This window comes from Berghia stephanieae, chromosome 2 (genome assembly GCF_034508935.2).
Source record: "Berghia stephanieae isolate SIO BIC M18660-M18661 chromosome 2, UCSD_Bste_1.3, whole genome shotgun sequence".
Lineage (NCBI taxonomy): Eukaryota > Metazoa > Mollusca > Gastropoda > Nudibranchia > Aeolidiidae > Berghia > Berghia stephanieae.
Window position 1 is genome coordinate 45,382,262 of NC_088361.1, and position 22,629 is coordinate 45,404,890.

The window sequence follows — 22,629 nt, forward strand, 5'->3', positions numbered from 1 at the left end:
GTTTGTAGAAAGTATCTGGCTGGAGGAGATAAAATGATAAAGTTTAATCTAAGAAGAAAGTTTGCTTCATAAGACACAACTATCAATTTACTTTGTTTTTATTATTAATGCCTTTCTTTTGACATTGAGGGACGATTGCCAGCAATTTAAATCACACAGTTGAGTGACAAATAATTTGGCATACTCACCATCATTGGCTTTGGACAATACAAAGTAGGCAATGGTCTTCTTGTTAAGGCCAGTATCCCACCTGACGACAATATTGTCCTGTGTTTGAGACTCCTTCAGGCGTCTGTCGTATTCCGATTCTAACTTGACCAAAGGTCCAAAGATGTTCTGGTACTGGTAAGCATCGTCATATCTGGACAACATTCAAAAGCTGTAAACATTAAAAGCACCAACCACCCACAAATACAACTGATCCAAATGAAATGGAAAGGATGACACAAAAAAATGGCCTGACTTGGAGCCTTTAATTTTAAATGAACTATACAAGCTTAGCCAAACTGTAGAGGTAAAAAAAAAAAAAAAAAGCACCTAAAACACGATCAAACACAATGTTCATATGTTTAAAATCAACTAATTTGTAAGCAAGAGAAAAAAGAGTTGTATTTTTATGAATAGATATCAAACCTATACTCTTTTGAAATCAACTTACACTTCCATGTGTAAGAGCAAGTAGAATATATCTGACAAATTGTATTCTAATTTCTATCAGTTATAAGAAGTAAAAGATTTTCTTTCTCTATTACTTCTGATACGACATAGAAATGGAAGTCAAATGACCTGATTACCTCAATTGCACTTGAGTCGGTTCCTCATCCAGACCCGTCCTTTCTAGATCTTCCAACTTGGCATCGGGGTTGTCCTAAAAGAAAAGCAATCCGTGACATCTAGAGTGATTATCCAAAACATGTGTACTATCTTCACATATATCAGCAGGAAATAAGACTCGTTTGAAGACATTTGTTGGTTACAAATACATACATCTCAAGTCATGATTCTTTAAAAGGAGGAACATTTCGCATCTCCCTCTGAGCGCACATTTTATTATAAATAAAGCGGAGTAATATGTCCTCATTCACGACAATACTGATAAAATATAGAATTATTAACATACAAACATACTATAAAAAGGATATTGTTTTGTTTTTATGTTTTTAAGGATTTTACGGTGCTTGCAACACATTTAGGTTATATCAGCACCAGTAAAAAGGAAGAAAATGGGATAGTAAAAAGTTCTAGAATCTAAATTAAAGCAGCTAAGAGAAAGTAAGACAAAGGGGGACTAGGAACAAATAGGGATCAGATGTAGATTCCAAGAGCATATCACCAATGTACTTAGTTTGAGATCACCTATAAGTCTCATCCGAGAACAAGCACAAAATCCAACAAAGAGGAATATACCCAAATGCTTACATTATACATTTAAAATAACAAATATAACAATACATAACAGAGAGATGATTTACAAGGAAAAAAATATCTCCCAAAACAATAACTATGCATTTGACTGTTTCCCTCCCAGCCAGGACTCCGGTCAGGGCCAGGACAAAACCAAGTAATCTCATTCCAAGACAAAGACAGAAAGCATGTTAGAAAAGAGATATAAGGGGATAGAAGACGCAGTATGTACCCCCCTGCCCACTATGGGAGATAAAAAAGATAAAAATGGTCAAAAAAAACTAATAAACATGGATAAGTCCCTTGCAACCAGACGGTTTACAATGATTTTTTGAAGATGTATAGATACTACTGAGGAGGACTTAACATAGTGGAAATCTGAGACCTGTGCAAACAACAAACATGGACAACTGTCATGGCAATGTAGAAAAGAGTTGGAATACATAGCATTCCCCATCCTATGTAGAATTAGTGCCACAAATTTAATGATCAGGTCAAGTTTAAGCGATCAATTATACCTACTTGGGCTTATATATAGCACAATATCCACTAAACATGCTCAAAGCGCTTTACAATGTGTCCCTGACAAACAGCAACACATAACATGCAGAACGGAACATGACGTCTGTTATGCGACATTGCAATTTTTTTTCCACGACAGAGACAACGCTGTTAATGGCCAGGTACTCATTTTACCACCTGAGTACAGTGAGACAATGTGATTAAAAAGCCTTTTTCCAAGGACTCAACTATGCACAGTTTAGAACAAGAGTCGAACCCTGGACCTTCCGGACAGAAGACGAGTCAAACCACTAGACCACATAGCCACAAAAGGATATAAAATCATCTGGAAGCCAGATTGCAAAATGAGCAATCAGATCTATATGTATTTGTATGTTTACTGGAGAGTAAACAAAGTCAGTAAGAGTTGAAACGGATCACTGGAAACAAACATGTTGCCAAACACAATGGTGTAAAACTAAACAGATGGTAGGAGTTTAGTAAAAGTAATTGTTAACAAGATTTCGATGTAAATATCTAAATATGGATTCACAGACATTTCATGTGCATTGTCAGATAAATACTGAGCTTCATAACTATGCCATTCACACTCATAAAATCAACATTCCCTTTTTTTTAGTGCTGACTGCATCATTTCATTTGTTTTTGTTATCTGTCGCTCCTAAATATTTGGTGAGCTTTTCTACTTAAAGGTTAATACATCAATTTCAATATCAATAACAATGGAGCTACCTTCCACAATTCCTCAAGTTTGTTAATTTGTTGTGCTGTGATCTGTCGAGATCGTGCCTGATCCTGCTCTGTTGGAACTTTGACCAACCAAGCCAAGAAAGACCTGTCATTGATTAAAGGTTGCCACTGAGATGGGTCCCTGTAGAGAGAAAGAGTAAAAAGTCTGAACAATCAGGGTTGCCAATTCAGTAGGAAAAAATTTATTGAACTATGTTTACGGGAGCACATCCATCAGCCTCTATCTGAGCGTTGAACTCCAGTAACAAATTTAGTACTTACTATTTTCTGTTCTGCAGGATTGGAAAATATACTGAATTCAGTACATATACTGAAAATTGGCAAACATGAAAAATAATTCTGGGAGATAAAACAATCAGAAACTCAGGCCAACAAAACAACCAGTGTGTGAGTTTATCTCTTCAAATACTTGCCAACCAACTACTATCATAAGATATCATATTTTCATATATTTGAAAATACAAATTCATATTTTCATTTCCAGAATTGACCCATAAGTGTCATCATGACTTAAGGAATGCATATCTGTTGCATTCCTATTTTCTGTTACAACAAAGCTAACTGAAATAAAATTTAAAACCAGAAATACAAATAAAATAATATCAACAACAAACCCTCCGACTTACCAATCCATGTCTTTGAGATTACTAAGGTTGGCACACGGGTGTCTGCAAAGTAACACCACAACTGACTCTGCCTTAGCCGGTATGAATCCAAGGAGGAACACATTTCGACAGCCACAATTATAACATTCCAGTACCGTTTCCCCCAGAGGACCATCCTTGTGCAGAGTAACTTCCTTGGTTTTAGCTCTCACCAGATGATTGATGATGTGACTGATCAATGAGAGAAACCATGAAGGTAAATCAGACAACCAAATTCATGCTTCTATGCAAATAAATTGATGACAAAAAAAGGTTTACCTTAACTAATTGATTTACTCTCATTATGACTCCTCAAGAATCCAAAATGCCTTATCTCTTGGAGTTTAAGATTATGAAAAGTGAACAAACTTGTTTGAAGTCCTATATACATGAACACATGAAATATGAAATAATACTAAAGTAAACATATAGATACATAAGTAAACATATAGACACAGACACTAAAGTAAACATAACGATACAGAAGCAAACATACAGATGCAGATACTAAGGTAAACATACGATGAGAACACAAGAATCATTAACACAAAAGTATTAAGGGGTATGTTAAAGAAAAAAATTAAAAAAAAAAAAAAGATAGGCATATATGGAGTTACCTTCCAGAGGTGTTCCCTCTGCCATTGCAAAACCATTTCTTACTGGCATTGCAGTAGACCACGCATGCTGGATCATGGATTCCACAATATCTGGAAAAAATGTGGAATTATATTCAAAATAAGCATTAGCTGCCAATAATTATATTCTACCACATTGATAATAATAGGAAACCAGATCACTCACTAAAGCTCTAAAAGATTTGATACTGTCAATACTATTACACTGTGCATTTTATTATTTTATATAACGCATATCTCAGATCAGCTCCATCAGGGACCCAACAAGTGTGCCAACAGCTAGTAACTTCTATTTTATTCTCAAAATTGGACTATCGTAATGCTTTACTCTTCGGTACGACGCCAGAAAACATCAAGAGCCTGCAAGGAGTTCAAAACAATGCTGCACGCCTTATTATGAGAAAAAAGCGACGCGATGAAACAACACCCCTACTCTGCAACCTTCGCTGGTTACCAGTGCGTGAGCGCATCGACTACAAGGTGGCCACTTGCGTTTACAAATGCCTCAACAATCATGCCCCGAATTACCACCAGGAACTGTGCACAGATTATAAACCACCTCGGACACTGCGGTTGGCATCAAACGACCTGCTTGAAATACCCAGGACCAAATTAAAGGCTGGAGAAAGATCTTTCTCCCACTTTGCCCCTCTTACTTGGAATGAACTCCCTGCTCCATTAAGAAGATCCCCATCACTGAACATTTTTAAAAATCGGTTAAAAATATACCACTTTCAAAAAGCCTACGGTTTGTGATCAGCTGTAAATGCTTCTTGCGTACTTGTCATGAATGTGTTGTGTTGCAAGTGTGTTTATGTGGCACGTGTGGATGTGGATGAGTGTGTGTGTGTGTGGTATTGGCATGTTTGAGGGAGAGGGTGGCTGTTAATGTGTATTTTTCTCTTTCAATATGACAATTTTATTTGTAATACGCCCAGAGCCCCCAACCAGGGGGATAGGTTGCGCAACATAAATGTGCATTATTATCATTTTTATACCTGTCAAACCATATTAAAACACAAATGGAGGTCAGCTTACACACAAAAAAAGGAGTTATTTTTTATCAAACGTATACCAAAAAAATGGAACAGTAAGCTATCAAATCCATCCACAAAGAAGTGATCTTTAGCTGTAAAAGGTAAGTTACTCATCATTCTTTAAATCTATATTTTCATAATTTTGTATAATCCTCAGCCATCTGGACCATCAATTAATAATAAGTGTTCCAGTGTTGTCACAACATGGAAGAAACAAAATCTGAGTTTCTTTATCTTGTATTCCGTTGGAACACATGAGAAAGTAGTAATAGCGTATGGCTACATCTCCACACTGAAAATCTCCAGCCAGTCTTTAAATTTGTCACCGCAGATGAGGACAGCCTCGAAACCTCCCGTCTATCCTGCCGTGGCCTGTCAGTAGTCGGTTTGAGGTGACCCACTGTTTTCGATTGCATTCCTGAAGCCTGGCACAAACTCTGTTGGGTCTTTGATTATCCCACCTCCCTCGGGCATGGTATTTGTCCAATATTCCCTCCATGCTTCCCCAATATCGAAGTTTTTCAGTTCTGAGTGGTAGGAGGGCTTTCTGAATTTGAGTCGTGATGTTCTGGGAGCTTCATTTATGATGGTTTTTAATTGGGTAATTAGGGTGAGGTCTTTCAGTTTGTGGCGACTTGAGAAAGTAATTTGATATTAGCAGATGTGAAAATGAAACACACATACATTTTGTTATCAATAATGTTTCAACATTATGTTTGGAAATATATTTCATAATCAACAATTATACTTTTATAGGAAAAATGCAAAGCCAGACCATTTTACAAGCTAATGAATGCAATGAAATTGTGTGCCACAGCAAGATCTTGCATGAATAAGAATTTCAAGAATTCAATAGACAACTAAATTTAACAACTTTATCCACATAGTAAGACATCCTTGTATATGAATGAACCATGCAATAATATGCACAGTAAAGAGAGCATTTTCGTATTCTCACTTAACTCAATACACCTCACTGTGTTACATCAATTCTTCATGCAGGATACATACATATGTATAATACATAACAACAACATATGTATAATACATAATAATAACATATGTAAAATACATATTAATAACACATGTATAATAACTAGTTTCATTTCAGATGAAAACCACAACTTACGAACACGCATGCTTGGGCAGATCTTTCATGCAAAATTGATTTTCCTCTGGTTCATCCTCAAAATTTAAGTCTCCTACTCCTTGAGTGATGGTGGAAACTGTGACATCCACATTGCTAGTTTCTGTAGAATCCAAGCCATTCACCTAGGATGATGATGAAAGAAATTTAAGTTTCTCATAACTGTAAACCTAAAAGAATATACAAAAATCTTTAGCATTACCTCTTGCATAAGCCCAAGACACATGTGAAAATATAGATTAAAAATTGAATAAATTGCCCCCCCCCCCCCCCCCCCAATATTTTCTTTACACTACACCATCGACAGCCATGTATGTGTCAATCCTGATGGGCTATGTAGTGTGTATGATCTTTCCTCCCATGTATCTCAGTCTATGGTGAAGCCTTGCTGTGGTGAAGAAGGATTTAGACAACTATATATCATTTAAATTTAAATATACCCTGACATTTATGATACTAATACTAGAAACTAGAGCGCTTTGAGCACATTTAGTGGATATTGCACTATATAAAAGCTCAATTTAATTTAGAAACTAGAGAGCTGCGCCGGTCGTACCAATATTTAGCTTCTTTAGTCTTTACAATCATTCGTTTGGACAGACAAATTTTAAAAAACTTAACGCTTACCGTCAAAAGCAGTTTAGATTTGAAGATGTATTTGATTTCTATCAAAAAACATTCGGTACTAGACAATCCTTGAATTTCAAAAGTTGTGTTTGAAATTATATCGTAAATTATTTCATGATTCATTCCTCGCGAAATCGTGGAGGCTTACGCCTGTTCACAAGGTGCCGTCGCAAAAAAAAAAAAAAACAAAGATTTTTTAAAAAGTTTATTGAGAAAAAGATACGGAAAAAAGTGTCCCTAGATAGGTATGCAATTTGGTGCATAAGTGCAGTAAAAATTGGTGCGCAAAATTAGTTCGTAGCGGATGCCAGACTCTGTGTGTGTGTGTGTGTCTCTTTCTCTCTCTCTTTTTTTTCTGGGGAGTGTCTATGTACACGGTAACGGGGCATCTAGCCTCAGGATCTACGTACACTGGTTTACCGTTGCAACACAAGCAATGGATGGTCCTCGCTGTCTTGACCGCGCGCGCTCATGTGTGTGTGTGTGAGAGAGAGAGAGTGAGTGTGTGTGTGTGTGTGTCTCTCTCTCTCTCTATTTTTTTTATTTTTTTGTGGGAGTGCCTACGTACATGGCAACGGGGCATCTAGCCTCAGGATCTACGTACACGTTAAACTGGTTTACCGTTGCAACACAAGCAATGGATGGTCCTCGTTGTCGTAACGCGCGCGCTCGTGTTTGTGTGTGTGTGTGAGAGAGAGAGAGAGTGAGTGAGTGTGTGTGTGTGTGTGTGTCTGTTATTTTTCTTTAATCAAAACAATTTTAACCATTAATTGCGAGATTCCATCTTACACTCCCCAAACTCCAGATCTTAGTCTTAATGTTATCATTAAAAGACAAGCTTTGCGATTATAGTTTAATTGAAGCCTGAGTCGAAATATACTCGTACCGTTCTATTTGTGGAAACGATTTATTCTGCATACGCAATCTGGAGAGAAAAAAAATCAGTGTCACTGTGAAGCACCTCTGTAACTGTAACACTCCTTTGATCTACGTCATCAGGCAACCCATTGTTTCTTTCATCTTTTCCCACTCCCCCTTACCACCCCCCCCCCCCCCCCCCCCGCCCATCTCTCTCTCTCTCTCTTGTCATAGTGTTATCCCTTCCCCTTCCCATCTCACTGTAATATGAAAATGTTCTGCTGTTTGCAAATACATGTATGATTGATTTTTTTTTCTCTCACTCACTAGGCTAGGATTAAAAACCAAGACTTCGGGTAATGGGTGTCTAATGCCAAACTATGGATTCTCTCTTTGGCCAATTTAGTCACGCATGTGGCAGCCCAGCTGTTTATGTTCTGCCTATAACACAAAATAAGTGGGATTGTGGTGTGACCTGGATGTATCGTTTTGTGACCTAGATGTATCCTTTTGTGTGTGCAAGACATGCGAGTAAGTACAGCGATAGCTTGCCAGTTGGGGAAAAAAAATGGAAGAAGCAGCGTATCGGCATTTGAAAAAAAAAAAAAAAAAATTTAACCTTTTAAAGGCGAATTTCAATCTTACTTGGACCAAAAATAAAATCTTACCGTTTTCATCAAAAGACAAAAAACAGAAATACAATTTTAAAACTTGAGCTTTTATATAGGGGCAATGTCCACCCAACGTGCTCAAAGCGCTTTTTATCAATATTCTTACTGCTCTTATGGTGGAAACGTTTTTTATTCTGAGTTAAAAAATAATATACATGAGACTATTATTTGAAAACAAAAGATCAGTGTCACTTGCAAAGGGTTAATTGCAGTACTCCAGCATCCTGTGAGATTATTACCGCACTTGCTAATCATAAATAAAGAAATATCAATCAACAATACTAAGTTGAAAAAAAAAAGAAGAAAAGAAAAAAAAAAAGGGGGGGCGGTGGAGGGAGAGAGCAAACCCAGTAGCAATGCAACCTTTTAGGGGCGAAATTCGATCTTTGACCAAACACCACATCTTTCATCAAAAGACAAGTAACGGCAAAACGATTATAGATAATTGAAGGCCGAGTTGCGATACTCTTGGTGGAAACGCTGTAGTCTCCATTAACAACAATAAAGATAAAAGCAAACTATTATCTGAAAGCAAAAGATTAGCTTCGCTGTTAAGGGGTTAAGAACACCTGCAAGCATTCTTGGCTGACATGCTCTACGTCACCAAGCGACACGTCTCCCTTTCGTCTTCATGCATCCCCTCCCCCCCCCCCCTCTCACGGTGGTGGTGGTGGTGGCAGCGGATAAAAAAGGCCCTTTTCCTTTCATTCAATCAACTTGACTGCCGTTGTGGACCCTCGTCCTCTATAAAAGTACAAGAAATAATACTCACTTTTTTTCTGCTCTAACAAAAATATCTACCCCCTACTTACTGGTCTAATTATTTGTAGCAGACGACAAATTTCTCAAAATGGTCACGTGACACTGTAAAAACAACACAGGAAGTCCATGAAAGCTTATTTACGGCATTTCCTTTAAACCGTGTAAACAACAAAATTTCGTTTTCATTCGACTCAACGGGTCAGACTGGCCGGTATTTTTTAACGAACTAAAGTTCTGAAAAATCAAAATGTTTCTTAGAAATTAGAAAGTTGAAAGATGCTAGTTTTTGAAACAGAGGTAGAGAGGTGGGCCTTTGGCCTACCAACCTCCGCTGCACGTCCAACTCGCCTTGAGCATGCATTCACGTAAAATATAAAGATTTTTTTTAAAAACCTACCTCTGTTTCAAAAACTAGCATCTTTCACCTTTCTAAGAAACATTTTGATTTTTCAGAACTTTAGTTCGTTAAAAAATACCGGCCAATCTGACCCGTTGAGTCGAATGAAAACGAAATTTTGTTGTTTACACGGTTCAAAGGAAATGCCGTAAATAAGCTTTCATGGACTTCCTGTGTTGTTTTTACAGTGTCACGTGACCGTTTTGAGAAAATTGTCGTCTGCTACAAATAATTAGACCGGTAGGGGGTAGATATTTTCGTTGGAGCAGAGAAAAAGTGAGTATTATTTCTTGGACTTGTAGAGAGGCCTAGGGTCCACCAGCAGTCAAGTTTATTGAATAAAAGAAAAAAAGGCCTTTTTACTGCACTAATGCACCAAATTGCATACTTATCTATGGACACTTTGTTCCGTATCTTTTTCCCAATAAACTTTTTTAAAAACCTGGGGCCAGGGTTGCTAGTTTGGCCTCCTGGTGGCCAAATTTGAGAAATTTGGCCTTTTCCCAAGCCATTTGGCCTCCCAAAATTTGGTTTGGCCACTTGGCCTCCTGTAACCAACTTTTTGGCTTCCTCTGACTTTCCCCGTTATATCGTTTTACTCTGGTACCGGTAAAACTTATTTTATTTGGCAATCTAAATATCTAAATGCAACACGTGCTAACGCCACAAATTGCATTTGCTAATGCTTCTATATATACGAATTTTCCTTATCCTATCTAAATTGTTTAACAAATCTAAAGAGTTTTCGCGAGGCTAAGGTGGGTTTGGTGGTATTTGGGCTCCTGCCGAGGAATCTGGCCTCTTGCTATAGCTAGTTTGGTCTCTTACTCAAAAATGATCTGGCAACCCTGCCTGGCTAGGCGGTACCTTGATAACAGAACGATACCCACACGATTTCGCGAGGAATTAATCATGAAAACAATTAGGATATAATTTCAACACAACTTTTGAAATTCATCAAGGATTGTCCATTACCGAATGTTTTTTGATAGAAAACAAATGCATCTTCAAATCTAAACTGCTTTTGACGGTAAGCGGTAAGTTTTTTATTTATTTTTCGGTCCAAACGAATGATTTATCCTGGTATAGAAGCTAAGTATTGGTAACACCGGCCCACCTCTCTAGGTTGAAAAAAAAAATTTCTCTTTTACGTGAATGCGTGCTCAAGGCGAATTGGACATTCAAAGGAGGTTGGTACGCTAATGGTGCGGCTCTCTAGATGCTTACCTGACTTTGGCTCTGACTGGCACTGGTGTCAAGATGAGATTGTTGAGTTTGTGATTGAGTCTGTGACGGTAATGTGAAATCAACAAAGTCATAATCGGATCCTTGAGTGTCTGCTCCAAGTAAATCGGTTTCTTCTGTTTCAAGAAATGTTAGGGTTTGGGAACTTGGACCATATGCATCCACGCTCATTTTGATTTATTTCCCCGAGACAGTTTACAAATTTACACTACACACAGACAGAGGAAAAGGTAAGTACACTACACTACACACACCTTCAACTTCAAAGATGACAACAAATAGTCTATTGAAAATCAATCGGTAACAAATAAGAAAACATATCCAAGTCGCATCTTCCTTGAAATATGAAACGGAAGACGCATTTGAGTTTGAGTTTTGAGTGACAGTACTGCACTGACTTCGACGTTGCTAGACTCTATACGACACTGACACTCACTAATGAAAATGGAGTCAAGTTGGAGGCCTTGAAATACTAAATAATTCAACGTTTTGAGGAGCGCTCCTATGATTTGAATCAACGTAAGTATCTTTTTATCGTCAGTACTCGTCCATGTAATTCTATTGTAGCAGCATAGACACTGAATGTAACACAAATCGAATCAGTTAAAGCATTCCTGAGGGTTCCACCCTGAACCACACGACGGCAAGGTGGAAGAAATGAAAAGCTGACGTCATTTTTGTATATTCAGCGGATAACATTACGATTTTCAACCATCATATGGTTAAAGAAAAAAAATAGAAACGTTTCTTTTTTTTTTTTGTTCCAATTATGACACCTATTGGCATAATAAAATCATTTAAATATTTATTTTTGTTTTATTCCAGTAAAAAACGCTTAAATGACGAGTTATTAACAATCTAAACGTGTCAGTTTAGACACATTTACATTTAGACATTACAAATTCCATATTGCCGACTTCAAAATTATTTTCAATGAATTGAAAAGATACAGGGTAATATTTATGTGAATTTTTTATTTTAAGGTCCTGACAATACTCATACGTTCGCGTTAAGTTGCTTTTCATATTACGAAAATTTTCTTTAGCATTAAATTGGTTAAAGCTGGTAATGCTTTCGCTTTGTATCATTCCCCGTCACCCTTACTACAGAAGTGATTCAAGTGATAGATTTCGTAAACCTGAAACCTTATAGAACTGTGACCTCTGACCCCGCATTTTCATAACATCATCAATTTCTTACTCGTACTTCACTTACATTGACAGCAAGCACCTTGTTGAACTGGTGTGTTATCAGCTTTAGATAACTTTAAATAAGGGAGGCCTTCCGAAAGCTCCTACATCCCCAGTATTATTTTTTAAATATATACATAATGTTCTAGTAGGGGTTTGGGAGGGGGAAAACTTTTTTTATAATGTTCTAGTGGAGATTGGGAGGGGGGGAGACTTTTTTTTTTTTAAAGTTTCCATTTCCCCCTTCCCAACCCCCCTACCATCTAGATAGAATAATAATAAAATTTTTTAAAGAATACTGGGGATGTAGGAGCTTTCAGAAGGCCTCCCTTAAATAATTACCCAGAATTTCGAGTCAAGAGTCTATAAAGTCTAAGGAAATAATCTAACAATAATTTCTCCCACCGTCAAAATTTCAAATTGGGAAATGGAAATTACCCAGATATTAGATATGAATGACATGAATATGATGAGTATGAGTATGAATGACAAATATTTATATCTAGACCAATACATTATACATTATTTTTATAAAGGCTAAAGGATACATCAGTTGGTAGAGCACTCGCTTCACGTACAGCAAAGGGACCGCGATCTATCACTAGAGTTGTGCAGTCGAGATTTTCTTTTCAGTCCACCCAACATTGATTTGTGACTGGGTCTGTTAGATCTGATGGAAAGTACTCTGCGATAGAATAGCGTCCTGTCCAACTGTAGCAAGCAAATGCTATTGACAGTAACACCACATTTATTTCCATTTCCGATTGGATAAAGTAAAAGGCAGTTTTCAGTTTTTAACCGCATACTTTCAAGGTGTACCTAGCCTATAAATATCAATCAGCTCATTTCCTAGAACATAATTTTAGTTCAAGACGTACATCTACACCACAGCTACTCATATTAAATATTGTTGACTGTTAAAGATTTTAATGCGTGAAACAATATCATTGTCGCTACCTCCTTGTCCATCCACTATGTTGCCTAGGTAAACAAAGGAGTCAACTTCCTTGATTGTCCCTCCTGTCACTGTGATTGTGTACCTGATGCATTGATTTTCATAATTTCAGTTTGCCTTCCTATCTGACTAAAAACTTGTGAGAAGTTTAACACCTCAGGAGATGAAAGGCGATGTAACACTAAAAACGTGTGACAAGTTTAACACATCAGGAGATGAAAGGCGATGTAAAACGCATTGACACATCTCAAAATTGTATCAAAATCATCATCAAAATGGATAGCAAGCTCAAACAAATTTGTCCCTAGTAACAAGGGACCTTGTCTCAATAAAAAGGGAAAGTTATGTTTAGGAAACATTTACACTGAGTTATTTTCCCAATTTGCCTGGTCCTTGATTAGGAAGGATCCCGATCTCGCAGTCCCACTGTATTTAAAGAAGCAATTGTTGAAGCTGATGAGTTGTGCATTACCAAATACCTCCTTCTTGAAACTACTCTAAATGTAAAAATCCATAGGACACACCCAAGACAAGGCTTTCACAAGTTATATAATTATAATAACTCAAGGAGATTTTTATCTATCTTGAAAATACTCTGCAGGATCAAAGAGGCATTACCAGTACTGGAAAATCTAATCCAGAATTAATCATAATGAATCTGACTTCAGTGGACAAATGTACTTACATATAACAGAAATGGAGCAAATTCTGCAAGTAGAATTGCGTTTTACCGTTTTGATAAGACTCTAGTCTATGACAAAGTTTTCTCTGCCAGTACTAACAAACCCTGCAACCCAATCACCACTGAATTTATAGGATGGTCAGAAAAAGTCTTGACATCAGGTATAAATACTAGTTCCTGGTCACAGCATTGTCTCTGTTGGAAAAAATTGTAATATCGCTTAACAGGCGTCATGTCTCGTTCTACATGTTATATGTTGCTGTTGGCTAGGGACCACTTGTAAAGCGCTTTGAGCACATTTAGTGAATGTTGCACAGTATAAAAACTCAAGCTTTTTTTTAATGTTTTTTTTTTTCTTATAGATAATTCTTACAAGACGATTTTTATTTATGCTGTCCTGGCAATGTTTGTTTCCATCTGGCACTGTAGCTTACCCAAAACTAGTTTATACTATGACATTATTTTTTTAATTTATAAAGTTTTATTAATTCTCTTTTCAGGGATTTTGCCATTATGTCTTCTTCAGCCTCTTCATCCGTACTAACAAATGCACAAAAAGCACGGATAGAAAAGAATAGAGAAAAGGCTTTACAGCTAAGAAAATCACGAGTCTCAAAAAGGCCTCTGGAGAGTGGTGATAAAGGGTATGTTTTTATGCATTTTACAAATTAACTAGGCATATTTTATTGATGGCAATTAAATTTAATTTCAGAAGTCTCTTTTCAACCATTAGTCTCTCCTATGGCTTATTTAAGAGATAGGGATAGCTTCAGAGACTCTCAAAAGTTTTTTACAAAATTTATGTTTTCAATCACATGTTCCTCAAAATATATTTTGAAATATTGTTATGCTTAAAAAGAATGAATCATTGATTTTTGATTGATTGATTGATTTTTTAAAAAAAATATTTGGCCGTGTTTTATTTTTTTTCCTCATTGAAACTTGTAAATAACAAATCTCAATAAATCCTATTTCTGCAGGCCGATTGAGTCAAAGGTCAAGCATTCCACAATTGAAATTGATACTGGTGCTGGGTTTTTTATTGAAGAGTCAACAGCAGCTAATGTTAAAGGCAGTACCACATCATCAAATTCACTGTCGGCTAAGATTATTCATGAGCCAGGTTAGGTATTATTATTATTATTATTTTTATTATTATTATTATTATTATTATTATTATTATTATTATTATTATTATTATTATTATTATTATTATTATTATTATTTTTATTGTTGTTGTTGTTGTTGTATTATTATTATTAATGTAATGGGACTCTGCTACAACTTTGTTTTTTTTCTTTTTCTTTTGCTAGTACCACTATACCTGTTGTATCCGAGTTCCATTGTCTTTGATTTATGTGCAGATTTCTTGGTCATTTACGATAACGATGTACAAACTTTTATTTGAAAAATAAAACATCTACAGAGACCAACAGCGGACCTAAATCATTTTGTTTTGTCACATCATCTCATCAAACCAAGGTAAACTCTTCCCTATTGAAGAACTAAATATTCACAAATTTAAATACATAACATGAGATCAACAACTGTGGCCACTTATTCCTAATTACAATTGTGGTATAAATTGCAGGCCCCATTTTGGAAGTTGATGGTCTTTTCTGCCTGGAATGTGACAAAGAATTAGCCGATTCTTTCCTCAATGCCAAGTTTGATCATCCAGTATGCGATGGTTGCAGGTAATTATATCATGAACCAGCATTTAACTTATTAGTGATAAGAACTTATCTCAGCTCGCTCTTATAGATCTATTTATTTTTGTTGGATTTGATGATGGAAAAGCAGCTTCCACTTAACACACATTGCACCATAGTTATCTCATCAAACTTCACATCATTCTCCTGACTGAGGTGGTTGTAGAGGAGACATGGCAGATGACTTTGTCTTAAGGGCCCTCCATCCAGATCTGTCCTATTGAGATCGACAGACAGATAACTTTGCAGTAAGGACCCTCCATCCATTTTGTCCTATTGAAATCTACTGAGAGATGACTTTGCTGTAAGGGCCCTCTATCCAGAACTGTTCTATTGAGAGATGACTTTGCAGTAAGGGCCCTCCATCAAGATCTTCCTATTGAGATCTACTGACAGATGACTTTGCAGTAAGGGCCCTCCATACAGAACTGCAGAACTGTCCTATTGAGATCTACTGACAGGTGACTTTGCAGTAAGGGCCCTCCATCCAGATCTGTCCTATTGAGATCTACTGACTGATGACTTTGCAGTAAGGGCCCTCCATCCAGAACTGTCCTAGCTTTCAGCTTTGACTATATATGGGTGCAAGGTTTGAGTACTGCTCTGAGCAGCACATAGTTGAGTCCTTGAAACAAGATCTTTACTCACATTCTCTCACTATACTCATGTGTATGATGAATATCTGGCCGTTAACGTTTTGCTGTTGAAAAAAAAAAATTGTAGTATCGCCTTACAGGCATGGGTGAAAGTTCGCCAGAAAAATCCGGCATGGCCGGATTTTTATTTTTGAAAAAGAGGTCTCGCCGGTTTTTTTTTTGTCTGGCCGGAATTCGAAAATGAAAAAAAACGGCAACTGTCGCCATAAAACTGTAGTTTATATAATTAACCGCCCTTCTGTTTTTTCCTCTTATTGGTAGTTGCAGGATTTTTTTTTCTGAGCACCTGCCTTTGCAGGATTAATATCATTGAGTAACTTTCACCCATGCTTACAGGCGTCAAGTCTCGTCCTACATGTTTATTGTTGCTGTTGGCTAGGGACCCCTTGAAAAGTGCTTTGAGCACATTAGTGAATATTGCACTAAAAACATGCTCAAATATTTTTGTTTTGTTTTTTTATTATAGAGAAACAACTCTTGTGTGAACCATAGCCATAGATGTGTATACTTTTCTACTTGTTACAAATTGTGCTTGAATTTAGATCATTGATCACAAGTAGCAAGTAGAAAGAAAACAAAACAAAAATTGAGCTTTTATATATTGCGCAATATTCACTAAACATGCTCAAAGTGCTTTACAAAGGATCCCTGACCAACAGCAACACATAACATGTAGGACGAGACATGACGCCTGTTAGGTGATATTACAATTTTTCCTGACAGAGACAATGCTGTTGACAGCCAGGTACTCATTTACACCTAAGTATGGTGAGAGAATTTGAGGAAAGAGCCTTTTCCAAGGACTCAACTCTGTGCCAATTCAAAAGCAAATGTCATACCACTAGACCATGTATAGCCTCGGATTTCATCGATCACAAGTATGAAGCAAAAGATGACTTCATTGTGATGGAGCAGACATGGTTCACATCATTTTGTCTTTAATAGTAGGCGGTTGTGGCTACATTGGTTCCTTCATTCATGAAGACTCAGCTGAAGTTCATCCAGTTTAAAAAAAAGACCTGTACTTGCCTATTAAAAAATTTGGACAGAAAAATCAATCGATATTTGAAGGACAAGTTGTCTGGCCAAATGTTTTAATACAAGTTTTTCCAGAGTACGGCAGTTAATTGGTTAAATTTTAATTCAATTTTTTTCCTATTCTTTCCCTCAGAGATCCAGAAAAACATACTTTTATCACCCGAACTGATGCAAAAAACAAGTTTTTATTGAAAGATGAGGATTTTGACAAGAGAGATCCTGCATTGAAATATATAGTAAGAAAAAATCCACATAATCCCAGATGGGGCGACATGAAACTCTACTTACAAAGTCAGGTAAATTCTGGGGGTTTTTTTTACCACATTTAACACCACATACATTGTGACCGTCCATCTCAATACAGTATTATATCAGATGGATGCAACCTCTGACAAAGTTAAACTGATGCCACAAGCATTAAAAACTCTAAAACACCAATCTGCAAACTCAAACGTCTTCTACTCATTTATGTCCCGCACTATCAAAGACTGGAAGGCTCTTTCCAAATCATGTGTGAGCACAACAGATTTAGACACCTTCAAGCGAAGATTATCAAACTATTTGAGCCTAAACACCAACAACAATGGCTGCCACATTCAAACAACTTTATCCACTCTTTGAATATAAACAGTTATAATTGAGTGAGCTTCAAGTAACATTCAGATTCAGTTGAATAGGAATAACCCACATTTCATATTTGTTGCTATAAATTCAACTTCAAGTACGTTGACATCTAGTTTACTCTGTGCGGCTATATGGTCTTGTGGTATGACACTCGCTTTCAGATCGGAAGGTCCTGGGTTCGAGCCTCACTCAGCGTATAGTTGAGTCCTTGGAAAAGGCTCTTTACTCACATTCTCTCACCATACTCAGGTGTAAAATGAGTGCCTGGCTTTAAACAGCTTTGTCTCTGTCGAAAATAAAAAAATGTAATATGGCCTAACAGACGCCATGTTTCGTTCTACACGTTACGTGTTGCTTTTGGTCAGGGACCATTAAATTTTGTCAAGCGCTTTGATCACGTTAAGTGGATATTGCACTATATAAAAGCTCAATTTTTTCTTTTTTATTTTTTTTTTTTACTTTGACATAAGACCTTTTAGAGATAGTGAGTCATATATTGACCAATTTTATGACAAAATAATATAAAACTTAATTAATATAGATCTCAACTATAGACCTCAGTTTTATCACAAGATGGTTGTATCGGCCTAGCGATCTATCAAAAATCTGCAATAATTAGTCTGGAATTATAAAGCAAGAATAAATTTTTAATTGACTAATGATATCATGATCTGAGATAAAAATGCAACAGCTGATGAAATATGGGATTTTTGTCATGTGGCATCCTGTGATTAGTCATTGATCAGAACCTTGAGGTCAGTGGTCGTCTCAGTCGACACCATTATTGCCGATGTGATCCACTACCATTACTACTACTACTACTACTACTACTACTACTACTACTACTACTACTACTACTACTACTACCACTACTACTACTACTAATACTACTACTACTACTACTACTACCACTACCACTACTACTACTATTACTACTACTATTACTACTACTACTACTACTACTACTACTACTACTACTACTACTACTTCTACTACTGCTACCACCACTACTACTACTACTGCTACTACTACTAATACTACTACTACTACTACTACTACTACTACTACTACTACTACTACTACTACTACTACTACTACTACTACTACTACTACTACTGATATTTTTAGCTATTTCCCCCATAAGTTTTTTTGCTCTGATGTGATGGGTACTTTTTCTTATGATATTTAAAGGTTGAGAAGCGTGCCTTAGAAGTGTGGGGCTCTCAGGACAAAATTGAAAAAGCCATTGAGGAGAGATGCAATAATAGAGAAAAGGCTCAACAAAAGAAATTCAACAAAAAGTTGAAAGGTGATTTATTTTTACTATTCATTTGTCTATTTTCTTTACATACGATTGTTGCCTTCACACCAGGACTGGAATGACAACAGAAAGATACAGTAAAAGGAATCCGTAGTAAAATCATTTTGATGTTTCCTGCCTAATGGTGACATGACCTCTTGTTGCTATGGCACACAAGCTATTGCCATGGATACCTTTTTTACTATTATCCTAAAGTATGAGTCTTGGGTTATTCAATCAACTTACAGTTCAAACACTTTTGAAAATCAGGTCAGTCATTGTATATTCTGTGAAAAGTACTTGAGTGATCATTTCAGTAGATCTGTTTTTTACTTGAAATTAAAAATAAAAATTTAACCCTGTTAAGTTTATTCAGCGATAACTGTGAACCTTGAATATAAAAAAGTTTTGAACATCTTGAAAGACAAGCAACATCTTATATTTTTAGAATATAAAACGTCAGGTAGATCAGGCAGGTTGATAAGTTTAAAATCCAGAACAGAACGTTTTAAACATTCCTCTGTACCTTCTACCTCGAGGAGATTTTCTTGAAGTGGCATTAAGATGGAGATTAAGGACTGTGTCGATGGGTGAACAGTGGGTGTGAATATATTATAAGTAATTGTAGAGAATAAAAAGGTACGGAATTAAGGTCAAACAAGAGAAGAAGAACGTTTGTTTATATGTCTGTGTATGTGTGTGTGTTTGTGCGTGTGTGAATGAGTGAGTAAATGAAACAGAGTGTGTGAGAGAAGAAAAAGAAGAAGAAGAAGAAGAGAGAGAGAGAGAGAGAGAGAGAGAGAGAGAGAGAGAGAGAGAGAGAGAGAGAGAGAGAGAGAGAGAGAGAGAGAGAGAGAGAGAGAGAGAGAGAGAATTGGGGAGGTATGAGAGTTGCTTTTTTCAAAATATGTTTTAGTTTTGTTAAGCTTTTTGTTGGTTTACTTCTATGTCATTGTATTTCCTTCTTATTATATATTTGGTTAATCATTTTCAGAAATGCATTAGTCTATGGCAATACACAATGTAAATTTCGAGAAATAGATAAATAAAGTTAATCTTATCTTATCTCTTATCTTATCTTAATCATTGTTCATGAGAAATTTATAAATTTAAAATGGATAAGAGTTAATAATTTTGAATAATCAGCTTTAACATTAAAAATGAATTTGGTATATAAATTGATGATTGTAATTGAATCTTTTGTACTTTTTTTAATTCATTAAATTTTATAGAGAAATCCATCTCAAACACATGTCATGTTGCTATATAGGCTTTTGGAAGGGAGATTTAAAAATTACTCTCTAACCAAATGTTCAGGGTGGCAATCTTCGTTGTCCCAAGTTTTATAAATGCATCATTTTCACATTTTGAAAATTTGTTGAACCTTTTTTTTTTTTTTTTTTTTGTAAATAGACCAATTAGAATTAGGGGAAGTTTGTCAGACCTTTTCATTAACAGGAAATAAACAGTCAAGTGGACGGAACAGACTAAATGGCAGGGCATATTATGATTGGTTAATGGGTCTAATGTAAATAGGTTGATGTGCATGGAATTTCACTGTCCTTGCAGGACTTGCATAAATTTCAGCTAAATCAGCCCTATTCATTCATTTCCTTTTCAATTTCAGAACTACGGAACTCCGTCAGAAGCAGTTTGTGGCGTAAAGATCTATCTGGCCATACTCATGAATATGAGGATGAAGTTTATGACGAGGAAGAAGACACGTACTCTAAGACTTGCTCTACATGTGGTCATGTCTGGACTTATGAAAAAATGTAATATAGAAAGACTTCAAGAGATATATCATATACATATGGCATATTTATCATATATATGGTATGCAATTTATAAAATATGATCCAGTCTTATATAAGCTTAAGATCTAAGTGGATTTTTAAAATCCGTTTTATTTGCAACATCAAACGCTGCCTTGAATGGGGTATAAAGACTTTTCCTCTAAAGTCCATGGTCAATCCAAATGATGGCGTTATTCATCACGATTATGCTGATCGATTCAAATAACATTTGACTCCAAAAAAGTCAGTCCTCACGTCTGGGTGCCAATGTAGAGACCTTCCCTTTTCCTGCAACGTCCAGCGTAGTGCTCTAGTCTCATCTCTATTCTTCTAGATAATTTTGAAATGTTGACAAATTGCTGAGAATGAAATTGTTTAGATTACAGAGACATGCTCGGAATAGACCATACACTGAAAGTTGTCATAATCTTAAATTGTTTTGGTAATTACTTACTTATTACATTATATCAGCTGCTTATAATGGACCCAAATGTTCATTTAAAACATAAATTGGCTGAAGATTTTGTGTATTGTTATATTTTTAGCTGTATTCTGGATGATTGTATTTTTTGTCCAAAGGATGAAGGCTCGTGGTGTTTTATTGTCATTGTAAGCAAAGTTCAATCAATATACATCTACTGTATAGTGTGGATAACTGAAATATTGATCATACAAATTAATTTTGAAATATTTATTTAGTGTTGTCACAATTTCATAATATGAAAAATTAATAAAATGAATTTTCCTTTAACATCTTCTGTTCACTTTGATTGCCAGTTTATAGAAATAACTATCTAATATTTATTCTTTATAATTTAGACATGCAAATCAAAGGTTCAAAATATATTTTTTTAAATGGTTGTCTCACAGGCCAGTTACTCTGTTTTAAGTGTCACCGCCATTGAACATTTGGTATTCATGTTTTTGAGAACTGACCTCTAAAGTTGCTATGAAAATAAACTATATTCAAAACCGCACACCGAGTCTTCTATATTCTTTTACGAATAGATCATGTTTCCTTTAGTAAATAATTACAACTCTCAAACCTTTTGCCATTCAAGAACTAAAGTGATACTAAGCTGCTAGAAGCTGGGGACATTATGAAAAGTAATAAACTGGGTTTTTATCTGCTGTTTAAGTCATGTAATTATCTTTTTATTGTTTTGTTTTGTTGTTGGTTTCTTTGGGGGTTTTTTTTTGAGTTTGGTTTTTTTTGGCTGAAGAAAAAAAACAACCTGCAAACTACATAAAAGCAGATAAATAAATAGATACGCTACACGTAGATACAGTGCATCACAATACATTCAACCATTTTCAAGAACAGACACATACAAACACAGCTTTTTCTCACGAACAATATATGACTGGAATGTCCTGCCACGTGACATAACGGACGTTGAATGCTTGGAAAATTTCAAAATAATTTACATAATTTTGAAAGCACTCGCTTGTCAAAGTATTCTGTGACTGTTCTGTTTTGATTGGACTGTAACTGAACATTTGCAGTGATGGGCCCATGGGGCCTTTTGCAAACCATTGAAGATTGGAGACCATACTGTGTACTGTATAAATTAATATAAAAGGCAATGGATGGTGGATATAGTTATAGGCTTGATCAAACAGTCCTTCGAGCCACTTGGCCCATGGAGACGGAGTTTAGCTTGTGTGTTTGTTGTTTTGTTTTGTTTTGTTGTTTTTTGTTTTTGTTTTTGTTTGGGGGAGGTGCGTGAAATGGACAATAGTAATTGCTTGCTACCCGTTGTATAGAGGGACACTTAAAAATTGAGCTTTTATATAGCGCAATATCCACTAAATGTGCGCAAAGCGACAAGGGGTCCCTGGTCAACAGCAACACTTAACATGTAGGACGGGACATGGCGCCTGTTAGTTGATATTACAAAAAAAAAATTCGAACAGAGACAACGCTGTTGACAGCCAGGTACTCATTTTACACATGAAAACTGTTAAGAGAGTGTG

The 22,629-nt window shown here is 36.1% G+C and overlaps 2 protein-coding genes across 4 annotated transcripts in view; one reads left to right on the forward strand and one right to left on the reverse strand.

Annotated features, from left to right (window-relative positions):
• LOC144964975 (regulator of nonsense transcripts 1-like) overlaps positions 1-11,806 on the reverse strand; it is a 34,799-nt gene extending 22,993 nt beyond the window's left edge. Inside the window, exons 1-7 of the mRNA XM_078899790.1 lie at positions 10,682-11,806; positions 6,122-6,264; positions 3,938-4,027; positions 3,303-3,512; positions 2,659-2,797; positions 795-868; positions 189-361 (exon numbers count right to left, since the gene is read on the reverse strand). Of these exons, the coding sequence (XP_078755916.1) occupies positions 189-361; positions 795-868; positions 2,659-2,797; positions 3,303-3,512; positions 3,938-4,027; positions 6,122-6,264; positions 10,682-10,870 (1,018 nt within the window). The 5' untranslated portion in view covers positions 10,871-11,806. The remainder of the gene's footprint in view (positions 1-188; positions 362-794; positions 869-2,658; positions 2,798-3,302; positions 3,513-3,937; positions 4,028-6,121; positions 6,265-10,681) is intronic.
• Positions 11,807-11,839: 33 nt separating this feature from the next.
• LOC144964976 (DNA repair protein complementing XP-A cells homolog) lies at positions 11,840-21,629 on the forward strand. 3 transcript variants are annotated; one of them, XM_078899791.1, is made up of 7 exons: positions 11,840-11,941; positions 14,027-14,170; positions 14,507-14,649; positions 15,118-15,223; positions 17,066-17,228; positions 18,748-18,865; positions 20,484-21,629. In XM_078899791.1, exons 2-7 carry the CDS (start codon positions 14,040-14,042, stop codon positions 20,633-20,635), a joined length of 813 nt encoding a protein of 270 aa, XP_078755917.1. In that variant the 5' UTR covers positions 11,840-11,941; positions 14,027-14,039; the 3' UTR covers positions 20,636-21,629. The 3 variants fall into 3 exon arrangements, with proteins under 3 accessions (XP_078755917.1, XP_078755918.1, XP_078755919.1); XM_078899792.1 differs by lacking the exon at positions 11,840-11,941 and adding an exon at positions 12,305-12,368; XM_078899793.1 differs by lacking the exon at positions 11,840-11,941 and adding an exon at positions 12,344-12,362.
• Positions 21,630-22,629: the final 1,000 nt, after the last annotated feature.